Below are 21,924 nucleotides of genomic sequence, written 5' to 3'. Positions count from 1 at the left end.
GTCAAGTTAGTTATATGGGCTTATTTTTCCATAAAGAGATTCCATGAGTAGAATCTGGATTTGGTTGTGTTTGGATTTGATAAACTTTCATGAATTGTCTTCTATGTGCTGCGCATCCTAGGCTTTCAGATTTGTCTCTTGTAGTGATCTCATTTCAGTCAGATGATGTCTTCTTTCCTTAGAACATAGTTAAGAGAAGGCATTCAAATTTTGTTGTCGTACTTCTTTTAGAGATATCTCTGAAATTTTAGGAAAGGCCTTAGTATTTATGTCCTGATTCCTATGTGCCTGTGTTTGTAGGATGTTCAACTTTTAATAGCTTTTCTTTAATTGTCTTTCAGGCATTTAGATTTTTTTGAAATGCTCCGAAATGAAGATGAACTAGAATTTGCCAAAAGATTTGAACTGGTACATGTGCTTACAATTATTCTAATTTGACTCAGCAGCTCACAAATGTCCCTGTTGTAATGTGTGTCATAGAGATGACATGTAACCTAAGAGCAAAGTCAGATTTCTGTTTTGCTATCTAAGTGGCAGGATTCGCTTCTATTTGCCTTGTAATTGCTTACCTTACCTTGCAGGAATTGAAGAACTTGGATGTTTGACTTAGATTTCTTTTTCATATGAAACAGGTTCACATAGACACAAAAAGTGCTACTCAGATGTTTGAGCTGACCAGGAAGAGGCTGACCCACAGTGAAGCTTACCCTCACTTCATGTCCATCCTGCACCACTGCCTCCAAATGCCTTGTGAGTGTGTTTGTGACTTAACGCATGTGTTTGTGAATGTTTGGACATCATCCAAAGGGCTCTGTCTTCTGAACAGTGTGGCTTAGGTTGGGTGCACACCAGGGATTCCAAACCTTAGTTTTGTGACAGCCCAGTGTGTCTCTGCACAGCTTAAGGGGTGTTGTGAAGTTCTCAAAATGAAATGAATTATAACTCGCTTTGATTTTAAAAATAAATATATGCCTTACAACACATTTAGAAGGGGGCAGAAAGTGCCTCTCAATCACGTAAATGGTCATTGTGTGTCAGAATTCCAGAAACGTTGGGAAGGGTTGTAAACATCTGTCTGGTTTTGTGGCTCTGGCGGGTGACCACTGTTGAAAAATATTCGTTCAAGTTTTGAAACCAGTTGAAGTATCTCCACTGTTCTTTTCTTTTTTAGACAAGAGAAGTGGCAACACCGTTCAGTACTGGCTACTCCTAGATAGAATTATACAGCAAATAGTTATCCAGAATGACAAAGGTCAGGACCCTGACTCCACGCCCTTGGAAAACTTTAATATTAAAAATGTCGTACGGATGTAAGTTTCTTCTTATTTTGCTACCCTTGAGATAATAGCACCAGTATAAGACATTTGTATTATCCTACTTCAGAATAGCAGCTGGGAGAACTGAAATGTTCTAGAGGTCAGATATGAGTTCCTATATGTATACATGTAATATATATATATGTAACATCTGGGTTTAAAATGGGTTTCAGGCATGCTGAGGACTTTCTCTGCATTAAACAGTTTTTCTACCTAGAGAGCATGCATTTAGCAGTGGACCTTTTACACTTTTTGTAATGAATGCTCCTTTAACTATCATACAGGTTGGTTAATGAAAATGAAGTTAAGCAGTGGAAAGAACAAGCAGAAAAAATGAGAAAAGGTAAATGATGAGGTCCTGACAAGAGAAGAGGTCATGTTACTGGTTATTGGACAACTCTCCTTACTGTATATTTTAGAAATTTGCATTAATGCTTCTCATTGACTTTGGTGTATAAACAGCCTTTCCCCTCCCCCATGTTTTCAGGGCATTTTGCCTGGTTTTTCTTGAATCAGACTATCTTAGTTGTCATGTTGATTCCCAAATATTTTATCCTTTCATTATAATCATTTTTTGAAGCATTCACTGTTCAATGTTCATTAATTCAAATTTTCTAAACCACCGTTCATTTTTGGAAGCATTTTTGAAGCATTTACTGTTCAATATTCATTGATTCAAATTTTCTTAACTACCGTTCGTCCCAGCCTTCCCCATAACTGCTCTTTAAAGCACACTAGATTTTAAGAACTATAATCAGGGACACCAGGGATTACCCAGAATTTTGAAAGAGAAGCACAGGCAACTTGGTTTCAGCAGCCCATTTCTCCACGTGACCTTAATTTGGCACCAGTTATAAAAAGAGAAATCATGCAGAAAATCCCTGACCATTAGAGATGTACATGTTGTGAAACATTAACAGACCAGCCATTGGTGAGTATCTCAATATGTCTTTGCTATCAACTCTCAGCATCAAATGACTTGGGGGGGGGGCGGTCATTTGTGCCTGTCACCATGCCAAACCACTCACAGAATAAGTATAACTCTTCCCCTCCTTCAAAATATTAGCAAATTAAAGTTGGACCCTTTGAGAAAACAGTCATACTCCCGGCCACTACTCTTTCACTATGCTGGTTAACTGACTTCCTTTTCCCTGTCCAAGTGACTCATTCACAGCCAGTGACATACAGTAGCACTCACCATAGTATTCAGTGTGTTGAAAATATGGTCCAAGAGATGCTGAAGCATTTCCTTTCCTCTCATCACGTTTTGTCCATTGAGCAGAAAAGCAGGCTCACCACTGATATCAGAAAATACCGAATATGAAGTTCTGTTATATTGTGGGTTCCTCATATGAATTCAGATAGGTCTCAAATAAGTGAGGTTGCACATACATTTTTATAAATTAATTCCAGAAACTGCTATAGAAAGAATAGAGACACTGACAACAAGTTAGGGTAAAGAGAGAATTATACCCGAGAAGATGGTCAGTGAGTGGTACTTTAGGGATATACCCTAGAGCATGGAGACTCAGGTGTGCAAGTTGAAGAGAGTACTTAGGACATAAGCTTTGGAGTCATTTCAGTCCTTCATGCAGTGGGTATGTACTGAATGGCTGCACGGGGCAGGCACGGTGCTGGGCTCTGGGTCTGGGTCTCAGCTCTGCCCCTGACTGACTGTGTGGGTAGGCTAAGTCATGTCCTTTACCCCTCCAGTCTTTGCCTCTGCAAAGTGAAGATTACATCTAACTCACAGGGTTGTTGTGAAGAGTAAATGACAAATATTAGGACTTTAGCATAGTACCTGGCATTTATTAGCTGCCTAGTAAATGGTAGAAAGTTTTGTAGCATTTAGGCAGTTGAGGGGTACAAGAGGAAATGGCCCAGATCAGCTGGAGGAATAGGATGGTTTAAAGTGAGGTCATGCATAGAGTGCAAAAAAGGAGATATTGTCGGTAAAATTCATTCTTCTCTGGAAGTGTCAAGTAGCAAAGTTCTATTAAATAGGGTACCTGTTGATGAATTTCTCAGAGGGTGGAGGCTGTGAGGAGACAGGAAGTACTATGGACCTGAAAGGTGGAGAATATCTGGGGAGAATTCTCTGTAGTGCCGGATACCCAGTAAGTACTGAATAAAAGCTTAGCAAATGGAGACTATTTGTGGAGATAATCCTTTAGGCTGGAGCTTCCCATACCGGGCACTTTATCAGAATCCTCTAAGGAGCATTTGAAAACCACAGGTTCCTAAGCCCTGCCCCTGATCTATAGAACAGACTCCCTGGAATGTGGTCTGTGAGTCCTGAAATGTCAAAATCTCTCAGGTGGTTCTGAGGCTTGGCCAGATTTGTCAAAGGCTAATGACCGATAATAGGAAGTCAGGTCTTACATTGTCAAAGAGGAATGAAACAGAGATAGAAGAAGGAAAGTGGGATGCAGTGGGGTGGTTTTTAGATGTCGCTGAAGAAGTCAGGGAAGCATCCACAGAGTGGTAGAAGCGGGTTGGCGGTTATCTTAACTTCAAGGCTGGTAAACTCCAAGGCTGGTAAAATCCAAGGATTTTAGCGACTTGAACCCTTCTCTGCAAACTCTGATTTTAGAGAACTAAGAAGAGAGAAAGTAAAAGACAGAGAAAGCAAGAATTTAAATGTTATCAAATTCAGAAATAGAGACCAGCTCTGTATAGCTCTGCCCCAGTAGGTTCTATCTCTAGTGGGTTTATTGGTATAAAAAGACTAGGGATTGGGGCCAAGTATTTGAAACGAAAATCTGCAGGCTAAACTTCATTAGTCCTCTTTTCCAAAGAGTATTACTCCTGTAAGTGCTAGAGTCAGGAGGTGTGTTGGCAACATAAGTAAGCGTTATGCTAAACGGGATGCCTTGTTCTGTTATCGCGGGATTGGGGGAGTGAGTGCAACTACAGCTGAGAGCTAATATTTTTCTCCGCGTATTATCGTGATTCTCATGCTCAGCAGGTACTACTTAACTTAAAACCCTTAAGGTGTTTTGATGAGATAATAACATTTGCTTTCGCAAGTTTTAATAATTGTTTGCCAGCCATAAAACACTTCAAGTCCAAGGGGCCCTCCGAGGGCAGTGGGAGCAATGACTCCACACTGGGACAAACCCTGGGTCCGGCAGCAGCACTTCCTCCCAGGGCAGGATCCTCCCTTTCAGCCCCTCTGCTAGTGGGACCTGAGCCAGCAAACCCAGCTAATGAACACTGGACTTGTCTAGTTCTCATTTCTAACTTGTGAAAAGAGGCCCTGTTAATAGTCATTTTCCCTAGTGTGACTAAAGGGCCATTTCTAGGACAGGATTCTAAATTAAATACCAAGCAGGCGCCATTCTCCTCCACAAATAGTTGCTCACGCCTGTGTTCCATCTTTGGAACTGTGACCGGAGGGCCTCTTCAGCCTTTTACAGAATGTAGTTGATAAAGTTGTTCATCTGAAGCCCCCTCCAAGCACGAGCACCATTGAGCCCATGAGTTGCTCCCTTTGATGGAGAAGAGGAATGATTTTATAAATCATAATAAAGAGCCTCACAATCACCCTCAATCGATCTTCTGTTTAGAGAAAATGCTTCAGCTTTGAAGAGTTCACCGTTTTCATGTGCAGTTGTTTTCATGTGTAGAGCACAACGAGTTACAACAGAAACTGGAAAAGAAAGAGCGAGAATGCGATGCCAAGACCCAGGAGAAGGAAGAGATGATGCAGACCTTGAATAAAATGAAAGAGAAACTTGAAAAGGAGACCACTGAGCACAAGCAAGTGAAGCAGCAGGTGGCAGACCTCACGGCCCAGCTCCACGAGCTCAGCAGGGTGAGCTCACGGGCCCCAGGCTGGGTCTCCCATGGCTGGCAGCTGCTGAGGCCTCCTTATCCCAGAGCCCCCCTCCTTAAGTAGACAGCTCTGCTGGGGGCAATAGAGCCTGAACCGTCTCCTGACCCATCACGGTGGTGGTGCAACCTGTTCCCTCTGCTTACCGTGCACGTTAGCAGAGGTGGTTGGAGGTGTGCATTTGTTCTCCAATACAGATACTCTCACAAGAGCAAGGAAATCACATTAGCTTCTTAACATGAAAACTGATTTCATGAAAACCAAACTGGAGGATGGTACCAGAAGTGAGAGACACGTGAACCCTTTGCAAACGAGCCCTAGAGTGTCACACACGAGGCCACTCAACTTACTGCGCCTTTAAGCCCACATTCTCAGATGTGTGAATTTCTCCATAATACACATGTTAGGCAAAGTTTCAGACCTTAAAAATCATCCAGTGAATTTAGTTCTTCTGTTCATCTCCTCTTTTCCTATTTTTATTTTTCAGAGGGCCGTCTGCGCTTCACTCCCAGGTGGAGCATCGCCTGGAGCCCCCGGGGGGCCCTTTCCTTCCTCTGTGCCCGGACCCCTCCTCCCTCCCCCACCACCCCCGCCTCTGCCTGGTGGAGCGCTTCCTCCTCCACCCCCTCCCCTCCCCCCAGGGGGCCCTCCCCCTCCCCCAGGGCCTCCTCCCTTGGGAGGAGTCATGCCACCTCCTGGTGCCCCCCTGGGTCTGGCACTCAAGAAGAAGAACATTCCTCAGCCCACAAACGCCCTGAAATCCTTCAACTGGTCTAAGCTGCCTGAGGTGAGCCATTTGTTCCAACTTTCCCTCTAACGGATAGCACTAGCAGTGCTCTGTGTTGTCTCTGATCGGGCCACCCTGGCTGTCCAGTGATTTCATTTCCTAGTGTGGATTCAGGATTCTCACTAGCTCAGATATTCAAGTGATAAAGCTTCTGAAACAAGGGACCCGATTTTTGAAGCCAGCTCATTCTGAGCATCCGGTAGAGTGAAAAATTTGGGATAGCAGCACTTTGTAAAAAAAATAACTACATCTATTCTTTTTGTGTCTAACTATAAACCCCAGCGCTTCTTAACTTGATGTTTGCAGAACAAACTGGAAGGAACAGTGTGGACTGAAATTGATGATACAAAAGTCTTCAAAGTTCTAGATCTTGAAGACCTAGAAAGAACTTTCTCTGCTTACCAAAGACAGCAGGTAAGAGCATGTGCCCTCCAGATGCTAAAATAATTAAGGAGTCATGTTCTTGTGCATGATCCCTGGGCCATCTGCCATAACCATGATATGTTAGGCATCTTAATTCTAGGCTGTTTGGTCTAGCCTATTATGTTCCTGCAGACAGCATGGTGTGTGGGTCTGCATGTGTGTTTAGGTTCCTGTCAGTTTATGTGTGTGTGTGTGTGTGTGCGCACGCATGTGTGTGTACATGTTGAAGGTATACAAGCTCCTTGTTAGGGAGCTTCATGCTCTGGTGTCTTTCCACAACACTGTCTCCGTTGGTGGAAGGAGCTCTGTATCTTATTGTCACTTGTGCTTAGTCAAAGGGGCCACCAGGGGAAAATAGTAGGAGAGTTACCTAACTTGTAGTGTCACACCACAGTGTTTGTTTCTGAAGCTATTTTAGTTATAATATTTATATCTCAAATGGTTATTATCAGAAGTGGACTGCTTATTTGAAATAAATGGAACCTTTTGAAGTATGGGGGTTGGTAAATGACTATAAGTTGGCAGCTAGATAGAACCTAGAAAGAAGTTTTTGCTCTGTCCTGAACACGATCGACTCAGAAGTGGGGCTGTGAAGGCTGAGCAAGTGTGGGGATGGCAGTGGAACAAATAGGACCCAAGGAACCTCTGAAAAGTGAGCAACATGATAGTATGAGAACATGCAGTTTGATTTGGTGCTTACTAACCTGGCCAAGTAGTCAGCGTCACTTAGTGAGCTTGGTCACATCTGTGCGGTACCTCTCACCCCTCGAGAGGGCATCTTAGTAGAGTTCACAGCAAAGTGGCTTGGTACAGAGAGTCTCAGAAGTACAAGCAAGAGGTGGACTGAGGTCTTCAACAGTCAATCGGAAGTCTGGGAGGGAAAAAGTGAGTCTCAGAGTGTAAGGAGAAAAGTTCAAAGTGTGACTGAGGGAGAGAAATGATGAGAGCAGAGGGTGTCTTAAGGAACAGGAACAGGCAGATGCCAGGCATCTGCGTAGGGGCTTTCCTTGGGTTTTGCTGGGAGGCCCTTAACTCCCGTGTGAATCATTCCCAGGGTGGAGCATCCTCAGACGAGCAGCAGACTTCCTAGTCTGCTTAGGCTTGGCTTGGTTCCCAAGAAAGAGTGTCTCAAAACAGAACTGCCAATCACCAAGGGAGAAGATGGACTGAGGCTGGGGAGAAAAAACAGCTGAGGGTTTTCTTTTTCAAAATGGCCTTTGATGCAACTAAAATTGAAAAGAAAAAGTAGTACATCTTTTAGCCAGAATATTTTCCCTTAAGTGAGAGAATATTTCTCTGCAGTGCCCTTAATGCTATTTTAATAAAGTACAAAAATGCAGGTGGTTGCCTGCCATGGCAGAATGACTGTAAGATAGGAGCACTCAGCTGGGACCCCTCCCAAAAGTATGACAGCAAACTTGTACAATATCATAAATGCCAAATAAAGGAAAATGAAGAAAAAGAAGATAGGACGTTGTCCAGTTGAAAGCAAGATAACTTATCTTTCAGGGGACAAACAAAAGATGTGTTGAGAGCTCTTGTATGGCAGGTACTTGGACCAGATTCATTCCTGAATGGCCACAACAGGCCTCCTCTCTCTCCCGTCCCACGATAGTTTCCTCTGGGCCTTAACACGAAGTAGGACGTTAGGACATAGCCAGTTTCCTGGTAGATTCAAATAATCTTCTGACCTAATTACACGTCCTGCTGATTTCCTACTTCAGTTTCAGTCACTAATACTGGTCCATTCTAGTTGCCTAAGATGAAGGTTCGGGAACTTAGAGAAGTAAGTAAAAGGAAGGGAAAAACAGCAGTTATTCCAAATGATGCTATTCAAGTCTGAGCTCGTGGGTTGCATTTATTATGAAGGCAGATGGTTGAAAGACCCAAGTTTACATGACTCATAATTAACTGGCTTTCAGCAGAAGGTGCAGAAGGATGCTGCCAAAATGCTCTGGGACAAATATGTGGACAGTTCTCAAGAGCTCCAGGAGACAGGGTTGCAGAAAGCCTAGCAATTGGGTAATTGTCTCCTAGCAACCAACTGCTGTTTAAATAATCAGTAGTCATGCCAGTCAGGATAAACCAGAACATTTCGGTTGCACTTAACACTAAGTAGTAGACTGGTTAAGTAGAATCATTTGTGACATTTGCAGTAGTACTTCCTGGAGAAAAATTTCAGCACACCCACTCAGCTTGACTCAAGTAGGTCTCCCCTCTTGGTGTAAGAACATGAGCTGAGAATTTTTAAACCATAAATGTGTTTCCCAAATGAAGATAATTTGAGCCATTCCATTGAGTTTATTGAATGTTGAGAGACAGAAAATCGAAAGATGAAGACAGACTAGTAGGAACACATAGGATAGACTAAAGGAAACGGGGTGCCTGTCATTGTGTCCCCATGTCTCATAACTAATGGCAACGTCAAGACCTATGCATTTTCATTTTAGTCTTGGCAATGCTCTATATAATTATTGTTACACTTGAATTGCTCTCTTTTCTACTCCCAAATGAATACCGGGAACCCTTTTTTTCAATGATTTCTCCTCTTTCTTCCCTCCAGAGTTATAAAACCCTGGTCAAACTCTCTGGATTTCAGCCAGTTGTGTGGCCAAGTAAATTTCTCAGAGAGACAAAGAACCCATGAATACCATTGTCTGTGTGCATGCAACAGGAACACTACACAGAGTAAGATTTTGAAAAAAATTTCAAGCTTCAGATTAGTATAATTTAGGTGAACACTGATTAATGACATGTAGGAGAGGTTTGATATAAGTAAATGTACACACACACACACAAGATGTGCCCTGTTGATATGAGAAATATTGAATCATTAAAAACAACAGATATTTTTATTGTCTGCTTTGCATATAAAGTATGTCAAGGGACACAAATGTGTTAAACTATTGCACACGTCTATAATGCAGCTTATACTATAAAAGCAGAGATGAGGAAAATCTGTAAATAACCAGAATATAGACTAAAAGATGATAATCAATATTAAGTATCCATTACATTTTTGGTGCTGAATATAATATATACAGCCCCAATCTCATCAACCATAATTTTTAGTTCTCAAGGAACTGATACTTATTTGTTCATTTAATCTTCACACCAACTCTTTGAGGTGAGTATTATTCCTATGTCACAGATAATAAAAATATGGCTCAGTATGTATTCAGTGTCCAGACAGGTGTACAAGTGGCATAATTCTCAGTTTCACTTTGTTCTTATTGATGGCTTTATTGATTATGAAGGTTAGACTTTGTAAAGGATTTTCTTTAACTCCAGTTTTAAGAACAAGATCATTTCTATTCAGGATTCTTTTTTTTTCCAGTGTGGATATCAAAGGTGTGAGCCGATTATGTAAGCTTATGTGCCACATGAAATGGAATTTAATAGCATACAGTTATTCCCCTGCTCACATTACAAAAGCGCATTTGAAAGTCAATGTCTTGAATCTCAGAACCTCTTTTCCTCCTTGAAACTGTACTATACATGATCTCTAGGCCAGCCACAAGAGACTTATTTTAATACATAATGTAGCACATTGCACAGTAGTACTATCTCAGTTACAATTAAACAACATTCATATTTGTTTTGTGGGAAATTTTCATCTCAAGATGTTATAAATTCATTCTCCCTATTCATGCAATTTGGACAGAGAGAAAATGAGCTAAAGGTACTACATTGACCTAAAGGCACACATATCTCTGGAGCAACCAATGAACAGCTGGTTATCTCCATTCCTCTTCCCCACTCTTTGCCTGGGGACACCCCTTCTTTCTAGGTCCTATTATCAGAACGTGATATAACATTTCAAAGCCTCTCTGCTTTGAATAGTTACAAAGGATAACTATCCTAGGCTCCAGAATCCAACTCTCCACTAACATGTCATATACAAGTCATTCTTGGGGTCCCATTTGGTATAGTCAGTGGTATCTTCTGAATTTTTATGAATGGCCAAAGAAATTTCTTTTTTTATTTTCTTTATGTTTTTTGTTATTCTGTATATCTAGGTTTTACATTGAAAAATTATGTGATTTAGGACATTGATTTCAACAAGCTTTGTCCTTAGTCATGGCATATGAAGACAGGAGATAAAAATTGTAAATAGTGGTTTTTCTTAGTACCAAAGTATAAGGTACAGGTTCTATATAGCTGGACAACATGGTAATAGTTAATCAAATACAGGGTTTTATATAAATATTAGTGTGTGCATTTCTCTGGAGAGGGATCTCCAGCTTTTATCAGATTTACAATGGGATCTCAACCTCAAAAAGATTAAGAACCATCCATATAAAGGTTGTCATTGTCTATGAAATGTCGAGTCGTTATTTCATGGTGAAACCCTATTTATAGGAACTTATCAGCACTGGCTCCTGAAAATGCAAGCCCCAACTTCCTACTTATTTTCCAAACCCTAAGCCCTACACCAAAAATCAACTGGAAAAATCAGACATCCTGTTAGGTGGAGCCAAATGTAGGCAATTCTATCATGTTTGGCCCAAGCCAATTAGTGAATAATTTAAAGTTTCAAAAAGAATGTTAACTTATTTGAAATAGTCCTGGGAGCATCAGTATTTTTAACATTCCCCATCTAATAAGCTTTGTGATTTTATTTTAAATGTGATGATTAAAGGACTCTTAAAATAGGGGATTCTCAAGATCTCCAATTAACCTAACTCTCATATGGCATTCTTCATCCTCACCTCTCAAAAGATAAGATACATTACTTAGCTATTAACTGTTACACTTAGTGCTGCTGCTGGTTACAAGTGGGAGATCTTGACCAGCTGTGCTTCAACTCAACTGAAAAGTAGGGCAATAGGCAAAAAAATGGACTTGATCATTGGCTTGAAAGATAGAATAATTGTAGTGTGTGATAGCTTCCAAGTATGGAGCTCATAAATATGTGACAGGTACTGTACAAAATGCTTTACATGCATATCACATTTAATACAGTAAATATCCAGTTGTTTACTTCATTTTACAGATAGTGAAACTGAGCCCCAAGTCACATCCTTAGTAAATGCTTGTGGCCTGGTTCCATAGGCCACTACAGTAGAGATTAATTTCCAGACAGTGGGAACTTAGGGAGAATGAGTTGCCAGACACCTTCATACAAGTTTCTTCCTTGAAGGCCAGACAGGGAGAGCAGGGTCTAAATTCAACTTGCAACTTGTCTCTTTAAGAGAGAAAAGTAGGATAAGATGACCTCATGGAGTTCACTTCACCAGTTTTTTCTGCCCTTGAAAGGAGAAACTGCTGTTACAGGGAAAGAGTGCTAAGGATTTTCAGTGTAAAAAACTTGACAGTTACAACAGGGACAAAAGAAAACTGTGACATCAGAGGAAAGAAAAGTTTCATGTGGTTATCACTTTATTTTTTAAACGCCATTCCAGAAAAGTAATCCCCCCTTGTATGGGTGGAGCAAGGGGAGGATACATTTTGTTTCCCATTCGAAGAATGATGTGAAATAGCTCATCTGTGTAAAATTGGCCTTGGCAGTGCTGCCGGGACCAGTGAGGCCTTAAGGAATCTGCTAAGTAAACGCTGATTGTGTAAGTAGTTGGCCCAAAAACTGGGGTGTGTTTTGCACACCGAAGCTTTATTCATGCCATCACGGCAAAAATATGCAAAGAAAGCTGTGACTTTCTCATAACGTGTCAATTACTGCTTCCTCTTTCCCTTCTTCACTCCAGGTCTTTTCTATGAACTATTTTCAACAGAGGCTGTTGACCTTATACGCATGAACAGCCCCAAGGCAGTGTGGACAGGACCACCAATGGATGCACAGCACATGAATCACTTATTGTCTCTTAATTGCAAGTTCTGTCTTTTTCCGCATACCTACCCAGAGCGCCCACAGACATTGTTTGGACTCTTGGGGAGTACTGAGTGTTGGTTTTACTGACCTATATTGTTGAACTTGTCTTTTTCTTTTCTTAATCCTTCCTAGTGACACAAGAAGATAGGAGATTATTCCATCCCGTCAAAAAAGCATATTTTGCTGGTAGCACATGACAATGGGAGTAGTTCCCTCAGGTTGATAGAGTTGATTGATATTTTCTGCTTCAAGGGAAAACCGTGAAATCTGCTTCATGTTGAATACATGGAGCCCAGTGGTCCTTTCAAAGAGGATTTGTTCCTTCACCACTTTGAGTCTTTTGGGGGTGTTTTAAAGCCCTTTCGTTTCTGAATTTGATTTGCCACCATTGAAAATTGTGTACAGCACATGCCATCTTCTCTCTTTACCCTGAACGCTTAGTACCCTGCTCTTCAATGTATCTTCAGCCAGACTCTCATCTTCATCAACTCTCATTGCTGCTCCTGGGAGCATAAAATCATCTCTTACCCTGTCACTGATTTCCTTGACCTTCCCCCATTGGTTGCTGTGATTTCTGAACTGCATGTATCTGATTTGCCTTTTCCATGCCTCTGCCATGGCTGTAGGATTTCTTTGTGAACAGTAACTCCAAGCAGGTAAGTGAGCTAAAACCCACACTTTGCTTAATGTAACTCCTTGGCTTATTATAAGCTCGAAATGTCTTGGTTTTCCTAGGTTTTTTTTTTTTTTTTTTCTGAGAGTGTAATACAATGCCTACTTAATTTCACATTGGGTTTCAACTCTTAACTGAATATTGAGAGGTATGCCTGAAATCTTAGCACAATACGAAACAGTTAAAGTTTGGTCACATGGTGCCTCTTATTATAAACTCCATGTTGTCTTTGTTTCCTAAACTGTTATCCAGTTCTAGAACTCTTTGGTTTCCTTACTTTTTTTTTTTTTTTTTGGCCAGAGTTCCCTATTTTTTAATCTTTTTTATTTTTTAAATTGGGGTATAGTTGCTTTACAATGTTGTGTTAGTTTCTGCTGTATAACGAAGTGAATTAGCTATACATATACATATATCCCCATATCCCCCCCTCTTGGACCTGCCTTCCACCACCACCCCCCACCCCCGCGACCCCATCCTGCCCATCTAGGTCACCACAGGGCACCGAGCTGAGCTCCCTGCGCTATACAGAAGGTTCTCACTAGCTATTTGTTTTATACATGGCAGTGCACATATGTCAATCCCGATCTTGCACGTCCATTCTCTATGTCTGCTTTCACTTCTTTCATTTTTTAATGGCATGATCTGTTTTTTAAATTGAGCCTGACCTTTAACAAAATCAAACTTGCTATTTATCAAGTCAATCTATGTTTTCACCTTGATGCCCAGTTTACTCAAACAGTATTTTATGTATAATTGTTTTATGCCTCTTCCACCATAAATTATGACTGGCCCTCATTGCTTACAGCTCTCTGTACAGCAGTAGAGTGTGTAAGTAGTGTTTTATTGTTAATCGAGGTAAATCGAACCAATGCCTTGAACTGCGCCCTCCCTGTTGTCCATCAGGCTCCAGGGTAATGAAAGGTACCATCTGGGCTTCAGAGCTTCCTGTTGCACATGAAGACGTTTGGGAGGTTTTATTGTTCAGCTTTCTGAGTGTTCAGGATGCAAATGGTTCTGGGGTGAATGGGCCCTGTAAATGGCTGCACCAGCAGTGGCACGTTTCAGCTGAGCTTGATTCATAGTGACAGTCCTTCTGTCTGCTCTCCATCGGGATTTGGGGGACAAAAGGAGGGTACCGTTCATTAATAACTTATGCATCTTCAACTTAGAAGCACTTTGTTCTTCCAAATAATGCTTTTTCAAATGTGGGTGGTCAGCTTTCCTTATTTTCCTTTGTCAACTACATTTTAGCCTTTGTTTCAATTCCACCACCTGCATACATTCCCCTGCTTACCGTCTCGGCTTTGCGTGTGTGTGTGTGTGTGTGTGTGTGTGTGTGTGTGTGTGTGTGTGTGTACAGCAAATATAAAGGAAAACTGTGTATCTGAAGTTGGAATGTCCCTGTTTGACTTTGATGGATTTCTTTCATGCTCCTTATAGAAAGAAGCAGATGCCATTGATGACACACTGGGCTCCAAACTTAAAGTCAGAGAGCTTTCGGTGATTGATGGTCGGAGAGCTCAGAATTGCAACATCCTTCTATCGAGGTATTGTTGATGTTGTCTAAACATTTCTGGTAGGACCAACTTTCTTTTTTTTTCTAATTTAATTTAATTTTTTTATACAGCAGGTTTTTATTAGTTATCTGTTTTAAACATATTAGTGTATATATGTCAATCCCAATCTCCCAATTCATCTTACCACCCCCCGCCCCTGCTTTCCCCCCTTGGTGTCTATACGTTTGTTCTCTACATCTGTGTCTCTATTTCTGCCTTGCAAACAAGTTCATCTGTACCATTTTTCTAGATTCCACATATATGCGTTAATATATGATATTTGTTTTCTCTTTCTGACTTACTTCACTCTGTATGAGTGAAGTTTCTAGGTCCATCTGACTGACTCTTTCTGACTTACTTCACTCTGTATGAGTGAAGTTTCTAGGTCCATCTGCGTCTCTACAAATGACCCAATTTCATTCCTTTTTATGGCTGAGTAATATTCCATTGTATATATGTACCACATCTTCTTTATCCATTCATCTGTTGATGGGTATTGAGGTTGCTTCTATGACCTGGCTATTGTAAATAGTGCTGCAATGAACATTGGAGTGCATGTGTCTTTTTGTGTGTTTTTTTTTTATATAAATTTTATTTATTTATATTTTTTATTTTTGGCTGTGTTGGGTCTTCACTGCTACACGTGGGCTTTCTCTAGTTGTGGCGAACGGGGGCTACTCTTCGTTGTGGTGCATGGGCTTCTCATTGCAGTGGCTTTTCTTGTTGCGGAGCACAGGCTCTAGGCACATGGGCTTCAGTAGTTGTGGCTCATGGGCTCTAGAGTGCAGGCTCAGTAGTTGTGGCGCATGGGCTTAGTTGCTCTGTGGCACGTGGGATCTTCCCAGACCGGGGCGTGAAACTGTGTCCCCTGTATTGGCAGGTGGATTCTTAACCAGTGTGCCACTAGGGAAGTACCATGTGTGTCTTTTTGAATTATGGTTTTCTCTGGGTATATGCCCAGTACTGGGATTGCTGGATCATATGGTAATTCTATTTTTAGTTTTTTAAGGAACCTCCATACTGTTCTCCATAGTGGCTGTATCAATTTACATTCCCACCAGCAGTGCAAGAGGGTTCCCTTTTCTCCACCCCATCTCCAGCATTTGTTGTTTGTAGATTTTCTGATGATGCCCATTCTAACCAGTGTGAGGTGATACCTCATTGTAGTTTTAATTTGCATTTCTCTAATAATTAGTGATGTTGAGCAGCTTTTCATGTGCTTCTTGGCCATCTGTATGTCTTCTTTGGAGAAATGTCTATTTAGGTCTTCTACCCATTTGTTTTTTTTTGGGTTTTTTTGTTTTTTTGCGGTACACAGGCCTCTCACTGTTGCGGCCTCTCCCGTTGCGGAGCACAGGCTCCGGACGCGCAGGCTCAGTGGCCATGGGTCACGGGCCCAGCCGCTCCGCGGCATGTGGGATCCTCCCGGACCAGGTCACGAACCCTTGTCCCCTGCATTGGCAGGCGGACTCTCAACCACTGCACCACCAGGGAAGCCCTTCTGCCCATATTCTAATTGGGTTGTTTGTTTTTTTAATATTGAGCTGCATGAGCTGTTTATATATTTTGGAGATGAATCCTTTGTCCATTGATTCATTTGCAAATATTTTCTCCCATTCTGAGGGTTGTCCTTTCATCTTGTTTATAGTTTCCTTCGCTGTGCAAAAGCTTTTACGTTTCATTAGGTCCCACTTGTTTATTTTTGTTTTTATTTCCATTACTCTAGGAGGTGGGTCAAAAAAGATCTTGCTGTGATTTATGTCAAAGCATGTTCTTCATGTTTTCCTCTTAGAGTTTTATAGTACCTGGTCTTACACTTAGGTCTTTAATCCATTTTGAGTTTCTTTTTGTGTATGGTGTTAAGGAGGGTTCTAATTTCATTCTTTTACATGTAGCTGTCCAGTTTTCCCAGCACTCTTATTGAAGAGGCTGTATTTTCTCCATTGCATATCCTTGCCTCCTTTGTCATAGATTAGTTGACCATAGGTGTGTGGGTTTATCTCTGTACTTTCTATCCTGTTCCATTGATCTATATTTCTGTTTTTGTGCCAGTACCATATTGTCTTGTTTACTGTAGCTTTGTAGTATAGTCTGAAGTCAGGGAGCCTGATTTCCTTCATTTTTTTCCCTCAAGATTGCTTTAGCTATTTGGGGTCTTTTGTGTCTCCTTACAAATTTTAAGATTTTTTTGTTCTAGTTCTGTGAAAAATGCCATTGGTAATTTGATAGGGATTGCATTGAATCTGTAGATTGCTTTGGGTAGTATAGCCATTTTCACAATATTGATTCTTCTAATCCAAGAACATGGTATATCTCTCCATCTGTTTGTGTCATCTTTCATTTCTTTCATCAGTGTCTTATAGTTTTCTGGGTACAAGTCTTTTGTCTCCTTAGGTAGGTTTATTCCTAGGTATTTTATTCTTTTTGTTGCAATGGTGAATGGGATTGTTTCCTTAATTTCTCTTTCTGATCTTTCATTGTTAGTGTATAGGAATGCAAGAGATGTCTGTGCATTAATTTTGTATCCTGCAACTTTACCAAATTCATTGATTAGCTCTAGTAGTTTTCCAGTGGCATCTTTAGGATTATCTATGTACAGTAATCTGCAAACAGTGAAAGTTTTACTTCTTTTTTTCCAATTTGTATTCCTTTTATTTCTTTTTCTCTGATTGCTGTGGCTAGGACTTCCAAAACTATGTTGAATAATAGTGGTGAGAGTGGACATCCTTGTCTTGATCCTGATCTTAGAGGAAATGCTTTCAGTTTTTCACCATTGAGAATGATGTTTGCTGTGAGGTTTGTTGTATATGGCCTTTATTATGTTGAGGTAGGTTCCCTCTATGCTCACTTTCTGGAGGTTTTTATCATAAATGGGTGTTGAATTTTGGCAAAAGCTTTTTCTGCATCTATTGAAATGATCATATGGTTTTTATCCTTCAATTTGTTTTTATCGTGTATCACATTGACTGATTTGCGTATATTGAAGAATCCTTGCATCCCTGGGTTAAATTCCACTTGATCATGGTGTATGATCCTTTTAATGTGTTGTTGGATTCTGCTTGCCAGTATTTTATTGAGGATTTTTGCATCTATGTTCATCAGGGATATTGTCCTGTAGTTTTCCTTCTTTGTGACATCTTTGTCTGGTTTTGGTATCAGGGTAATGGTGGCCTTGTAGAATGAGTTTGGGTGTGTTCCTTCCTCTGATATTTTTTGGAAGAGTTTGAGAAGGATGGGTGTTAGCTTTTCTCTAAATGTTTGATAAAATTCACCTGTGAAGCCATCTGGTCCTGAACTTTTGTTTGTTGGAAGATTTTTTTAATATATATATATTTTTTTGTGTGGTACGTGGGCCTCTCACTGCTGCGACCCCTCCCGCTGTGGAGCACAGGCTCCGGACGCGCAGGCCCAGTGGCCACGGCACACGGGCCCAGCTGCTCCACGGCATGTGGGATCCTCCCAGACCGGGACATGAACCCGCGTCCCCCGCATCGCCAGGCAGACTCCCAACCACTGCGCCACCAGGGAAGCCCCTGTTGGAAGATTTTTAATCACAGTTTCAATCTCATTACTTGTGATTCGTCTGTTCATGTGTTCTATTTCTTCCTAGTTCAGTCTTGGAAAGTTATACCTTTCTAAGAATTTGTCCATTTCTTCCAGGTTGTCCATTTTATTGGCATAGAGTTGCTTGTAGTAGTCTCTTACGATGCTTTGTATTTCTGCAGTGTCCGTTATAACTTCTCCTTTTTCAGTTCTAATTTTATTGATTTGAGTCCTCTCCCTCTTTTTCTTGATGAGTCTGGCTAAAGGTTTATCAATTTTGCTTACCTTCTCAAAGAACCAGCTTTTAGTTTTATTGGTCTTTGCTGTTGTTTTCTTTGTTTCTATTTCATTTATTTCTGCTCTGATCTTTATGATTTCTTTCCTTCTACCTACTTGGCATTTTGTTTGTTTTTCTTTCTCTAGTTCCTTTAGGTGTAAGGTTAGAATGTTTATTTGAGATTTTTCTTGTTTCTTGAGGTGGGATTGTATTGATACAAACTTCCCTCTTAGAACTGCTTTTGCTACATCCCATAGATTTTGAGTCATCATGTTTTCATTGTCATTTTTCTCGAGGTATTTTTTGATTTCTTCAGTGATCTCTTGGTTATTTAGTAATATATTGTTTAACCTCCATGTGTTTGTGTTTTTTACGTTTTCTTCCCTGTAATTGATTTCTGATCTCATAGCATTGTGATCGGAAAAGATGCTTGATATGATTTCAGTTTTCTTAAATTTACCATTTATGACCCTAGATATGATCTATCCTGGAGAATGTTCCATGTGCACTTGAGAAGAAAGTGTAATCTGCTGTTTTCGGATGGAATGTCCTATAAATATCAATTAAATCTATCTAGTCTATTGTGTCATTTAAAGCTTCTGTTTCCTTATTAATTTTCTGTCTGGATGATCTGTCCATTGGTGTAAGTGAGGTGTTAAAGTTGCCCACTATTATTGTGTTACTGTCGATTGACTCTTTTATAGCTGTTAGCATTTGCCTTATGTATTGAGGTGTTCCTGTGTTGGGTGCATATATATTTATAATTGTTATATCTTCTTCTTGGATTGATCCCTTGAACATTATGTAGTGTCCTTCCTTGTCTCTTATAACATTCTTTATTTTAAAGTCTATTTTGTCTGATATGAGTATTGCTACTCCAGCTTTCTTTTGATTTCCATTTGCATGGAATATCTTTTTCCATCCCCTCACTTTCAGTCAGTTTGTGTCCCTAGGTCTGAAGTGGGTCTCTTGTAGACAGCATGTATATGGGTCTTGTTTTTATTCCCATTCAGCGAGCCTGTGTCTTTTGGTTGGAGCATTTAATCCATTCACATTTAAGGTAATTATTGATATGTATGTTCCTATTACTATTTTCTTTAAAAAATTACTTTTATTTTTATTTTATTTATTTTTGGCTGTGTTGGATCTTTGTTGCTGCACATGGGCTTTCTCTAATTGCACCGAGTGGGGGCCACTCTTTGTTGCTGTGCCCGGGCTTCTCACTGCAGTGGCCTCTCTTGCTGCAGAGCACGGGCTCTAGATGCATGGGCTTCAGTAGTTGTGGCGCGCAGGCTCAGTAGTTGCTCCACAGCATGTGGGATCTTCCGGACCAGGGATCAAACCCGTGTCCCCTGTGTTGGCAGGCAGATTCCTATCCACTGGGCCACCAGGAAAGCCCCCTATTACCATTTTCTTAATTGTTTTGGGTTTGTTTTTGTAGGTCCTTTTCTTCTCTTGTGTTTCCTGCCTAAAGAATTTCCTTTACCATTTGTTGTAGAGTTGTTTTAGTGGTGCTGAATTCTCTTAGCTTTTGCTTGTCTGTACAGCTTTTGATTTCTCTGTCAAATCTGAATGAGATCCTTCCCAGGTAGAGTAATCTTGGTTGTAGGTTCTTCCCTTTCATCACTTTAAATATATCATGCTACTCCCTTCTAGCTTGTAGAGTTTCTGCTGAGAAATAAGCTGTTAACATTATAGGAGTTCCCTTGTATGTTATTTGTCATTTTTCCCTTGTTGCTTTTAGTAATTTTTGTCTTTAATTTTTGTCAGTTTGATTACTATGTGTCTCAGCATGTTTCTCCTTGGGCTTATTCTGCCTGGGACTCTCTGCGCTTCCTGGACTTGGGTGGCTAATTCCTTTCCCACATTAGGGAAGTTTTCGACTATAATCTCTTCAAATATTTTCTCAGGTCCTTTCTCTCTTCTCCTTCTGGCACCCCTATAATGTGAATGTTGTTGCATTTAATGTTGTCCCAGAGGTCTCTTAGGCTGTCTTCATTTCTTTTCATTCTTTTTTCATTATTCTGTTCCATGGCAGTGAATTCCAACATTCTGTCTTCCAGGTCACTTATCTGTTCTTCCGCCTCAGTTATTCTGCTATTGATTCCTTCTAGTGTATTTTTTTATTTCAGTTATTGTATTGTTCATCTCTGTTTGTTTGTTCTTTAATTCTTCTAGGTCTTTTTTAAACATTTCTTGCATCTTCTCAATCTTTGCCTCCATTCTTTTTCCAAGGTCCTGTATCATCTTCACTATCATTATTCTGAATTCTTTTTCTGGAAGGTTGCCTATCTCCACTTCATTTAATTGTTTTTCTGGGGTTTCATCTTGTTCCTTCATCTGGTACATAGCCCTCTGCCTTTTCATTTTATCTGTCTTTCTGTGAACATGGTTTTCGTTCCACAGGCTGTAGAATTGTAATTCTTCTTGCTTCTGCTGTCTGCCCTCCGATGGATGAGGCTATCAGGACCAACTTTTCTATCATGTGGCTCCAAACCACATGTTTGGACTCATCCTTTTACCTGGACTCTGCTGAGGGTCAGTTCTCTGAGTTTCTTCTGTCTGACATGAAGAGGACCGTTAGTGCCTCCTTTCCCTCGTGGAGTATGTCACAGCTGGATGCCTACTTTCTTGCAGTTTAATTTCCACAGACTCCTAAAGCTTAAAGAGCAGAACATCTCAAATCAATGTTTTGTTTTGTTTTTCCAGAGAGCCTATAAAATGTACTTTACTGTTATTTATACCTCTTGGCTTTAGAGATTCTTTAGCCATTGAAGTAACACTGTCACAGAGTCAGCGTCCACGACGAAGGCATGAAGGCTCTTTGTTTCATTTTGCTTTCTAAAGTCACCTTTTTATACTTCAAGATTATATTATTTCATGCTCTTTGTGAACATTTTTATGACTAAAAAAATATGTAAAACTCAAACCTCAGTGAAATACTAATTCATCCAGTTCAGCACTTTCAGAAGTATTTCTCATAATTAGTGAACCATCATGGCCTTGGAGCTTGAAAAGAAGAAAGGAAATTCGGGAACCTGGAATCTGATTATAGCTTCAGGCAATGTGTCAGGTTGTCCTGGGCACTTCAAGTAGTTTTTCTGAATCTAATTTCTTCTTTCTCTAAAAGGGACTTTCACATTAGACAGAGATACCGAGTGCTGATGAAGGGAAGGAAAATATAAAGAACCCTGAACTTTGAGGCATTATGTATAAGTCACATTGGTTACATTCTGGAAAGAATGTTATATATGTATCGAGGCTGGCATAAGGTGACTTTCAGGGAGAATAAAGACGGAAAGTAGTAGTAGTTGTAGTAGTTCTTATTTTTCACATGGTCTTAGAGTAGGTTTCTTTTAACACACAGCACCGCTGCTTGGTTTGCAGCATAGAAGTTTGATTGATAGCCAGACATATATTACTTTATGGAGCAAATGTTTCTTTTAGTGAAAGAGAAATTGAAGTTTGGTAAGACCCCTGAATTTTAATACAACTTAGTAAGGTAACATGAGCCATCCTGTTAGCATTTAATTTCTGCCTCTGGCTGGAAGCTGTGTAAGTGGCCGGGCCCTGTGTTTATCCCCACTTTTGTTCAGGAAGACACCACTGAAAATAGTTTTGAAGGGCTACATATTTTTTTCCTATGGTCTATACAATTTGTTTTGTTAAAACTTCTTTTTACAA

General features: G+C 40.4%; 1 protein-coding gene across 4 annotated transcripts in view; it reads left to right on the top strand.

Annotated features, from left to right (window-relative positions):
• DAAM1 (dishevelled associated activator of morphogenesis 1) overlaps positions 1-21,924 on the top strand; it is a 179,176-nt gene that overhangs the window by 120,179 nt on the left and 37,073 nt on the right. For 2 of the 4 annotated variants that reach the window (XM_067734603.1, XM_067734601.1), the window contains exons 9-17: positions 342-408; positions 633-750; positions 1,172-1,310; positions 1,601-1,659; positions 4,946-5,133; positions 5,639-5,938; positions 6,245-6,352; positions 12,818-12,847; positions 14,305-14,411. In XM_067734603.1, coding sequence (XP_067590704.1) covers positions 342-408; positions 633-750; positions 1,172-1,310; positions 1,601-1,659; positions 4,946-5,133; positions 5,639-5,938; positions 6,245-6,352; positions 12,818-12,847; positions 14,305-14,411 — 1,116 coding nt within the window. The remainder of the gene's footprint in view (positions 1-341; positions 409-632; positions 751-1,171; positions 1,311-1,600; positions 1,660-4,945; positions 5,134-5,638; positions 5,939-6,244; positions 6,353-12,817; positions 12,848-14,304; positions 14,412-21,924) is intronic. The other 2 variants (XM_067734604.1, XM_067734602.1) reach the window with 1 other exon arrangement.

Source organism: Pseudorca crassidens, chromosome 1 (assembly GCF_039906515.1).
Source record: "Pseudorca crassidens isolate mPseCra1 chromosome 1, mPseCra1.hap1, whole genome shotgun sequence".
NCBI lineage: Eukaryota > Metazoa > Chordata > Mammalia > Artiodactyla > Delphinidae > Pseudorca > Pseudorca crassidens.
The sequence above is the reverse complement of the archived record's forward strand: the minus strand, read 5'-3'. Positions and strand labels throughout refer to the sequence as shown.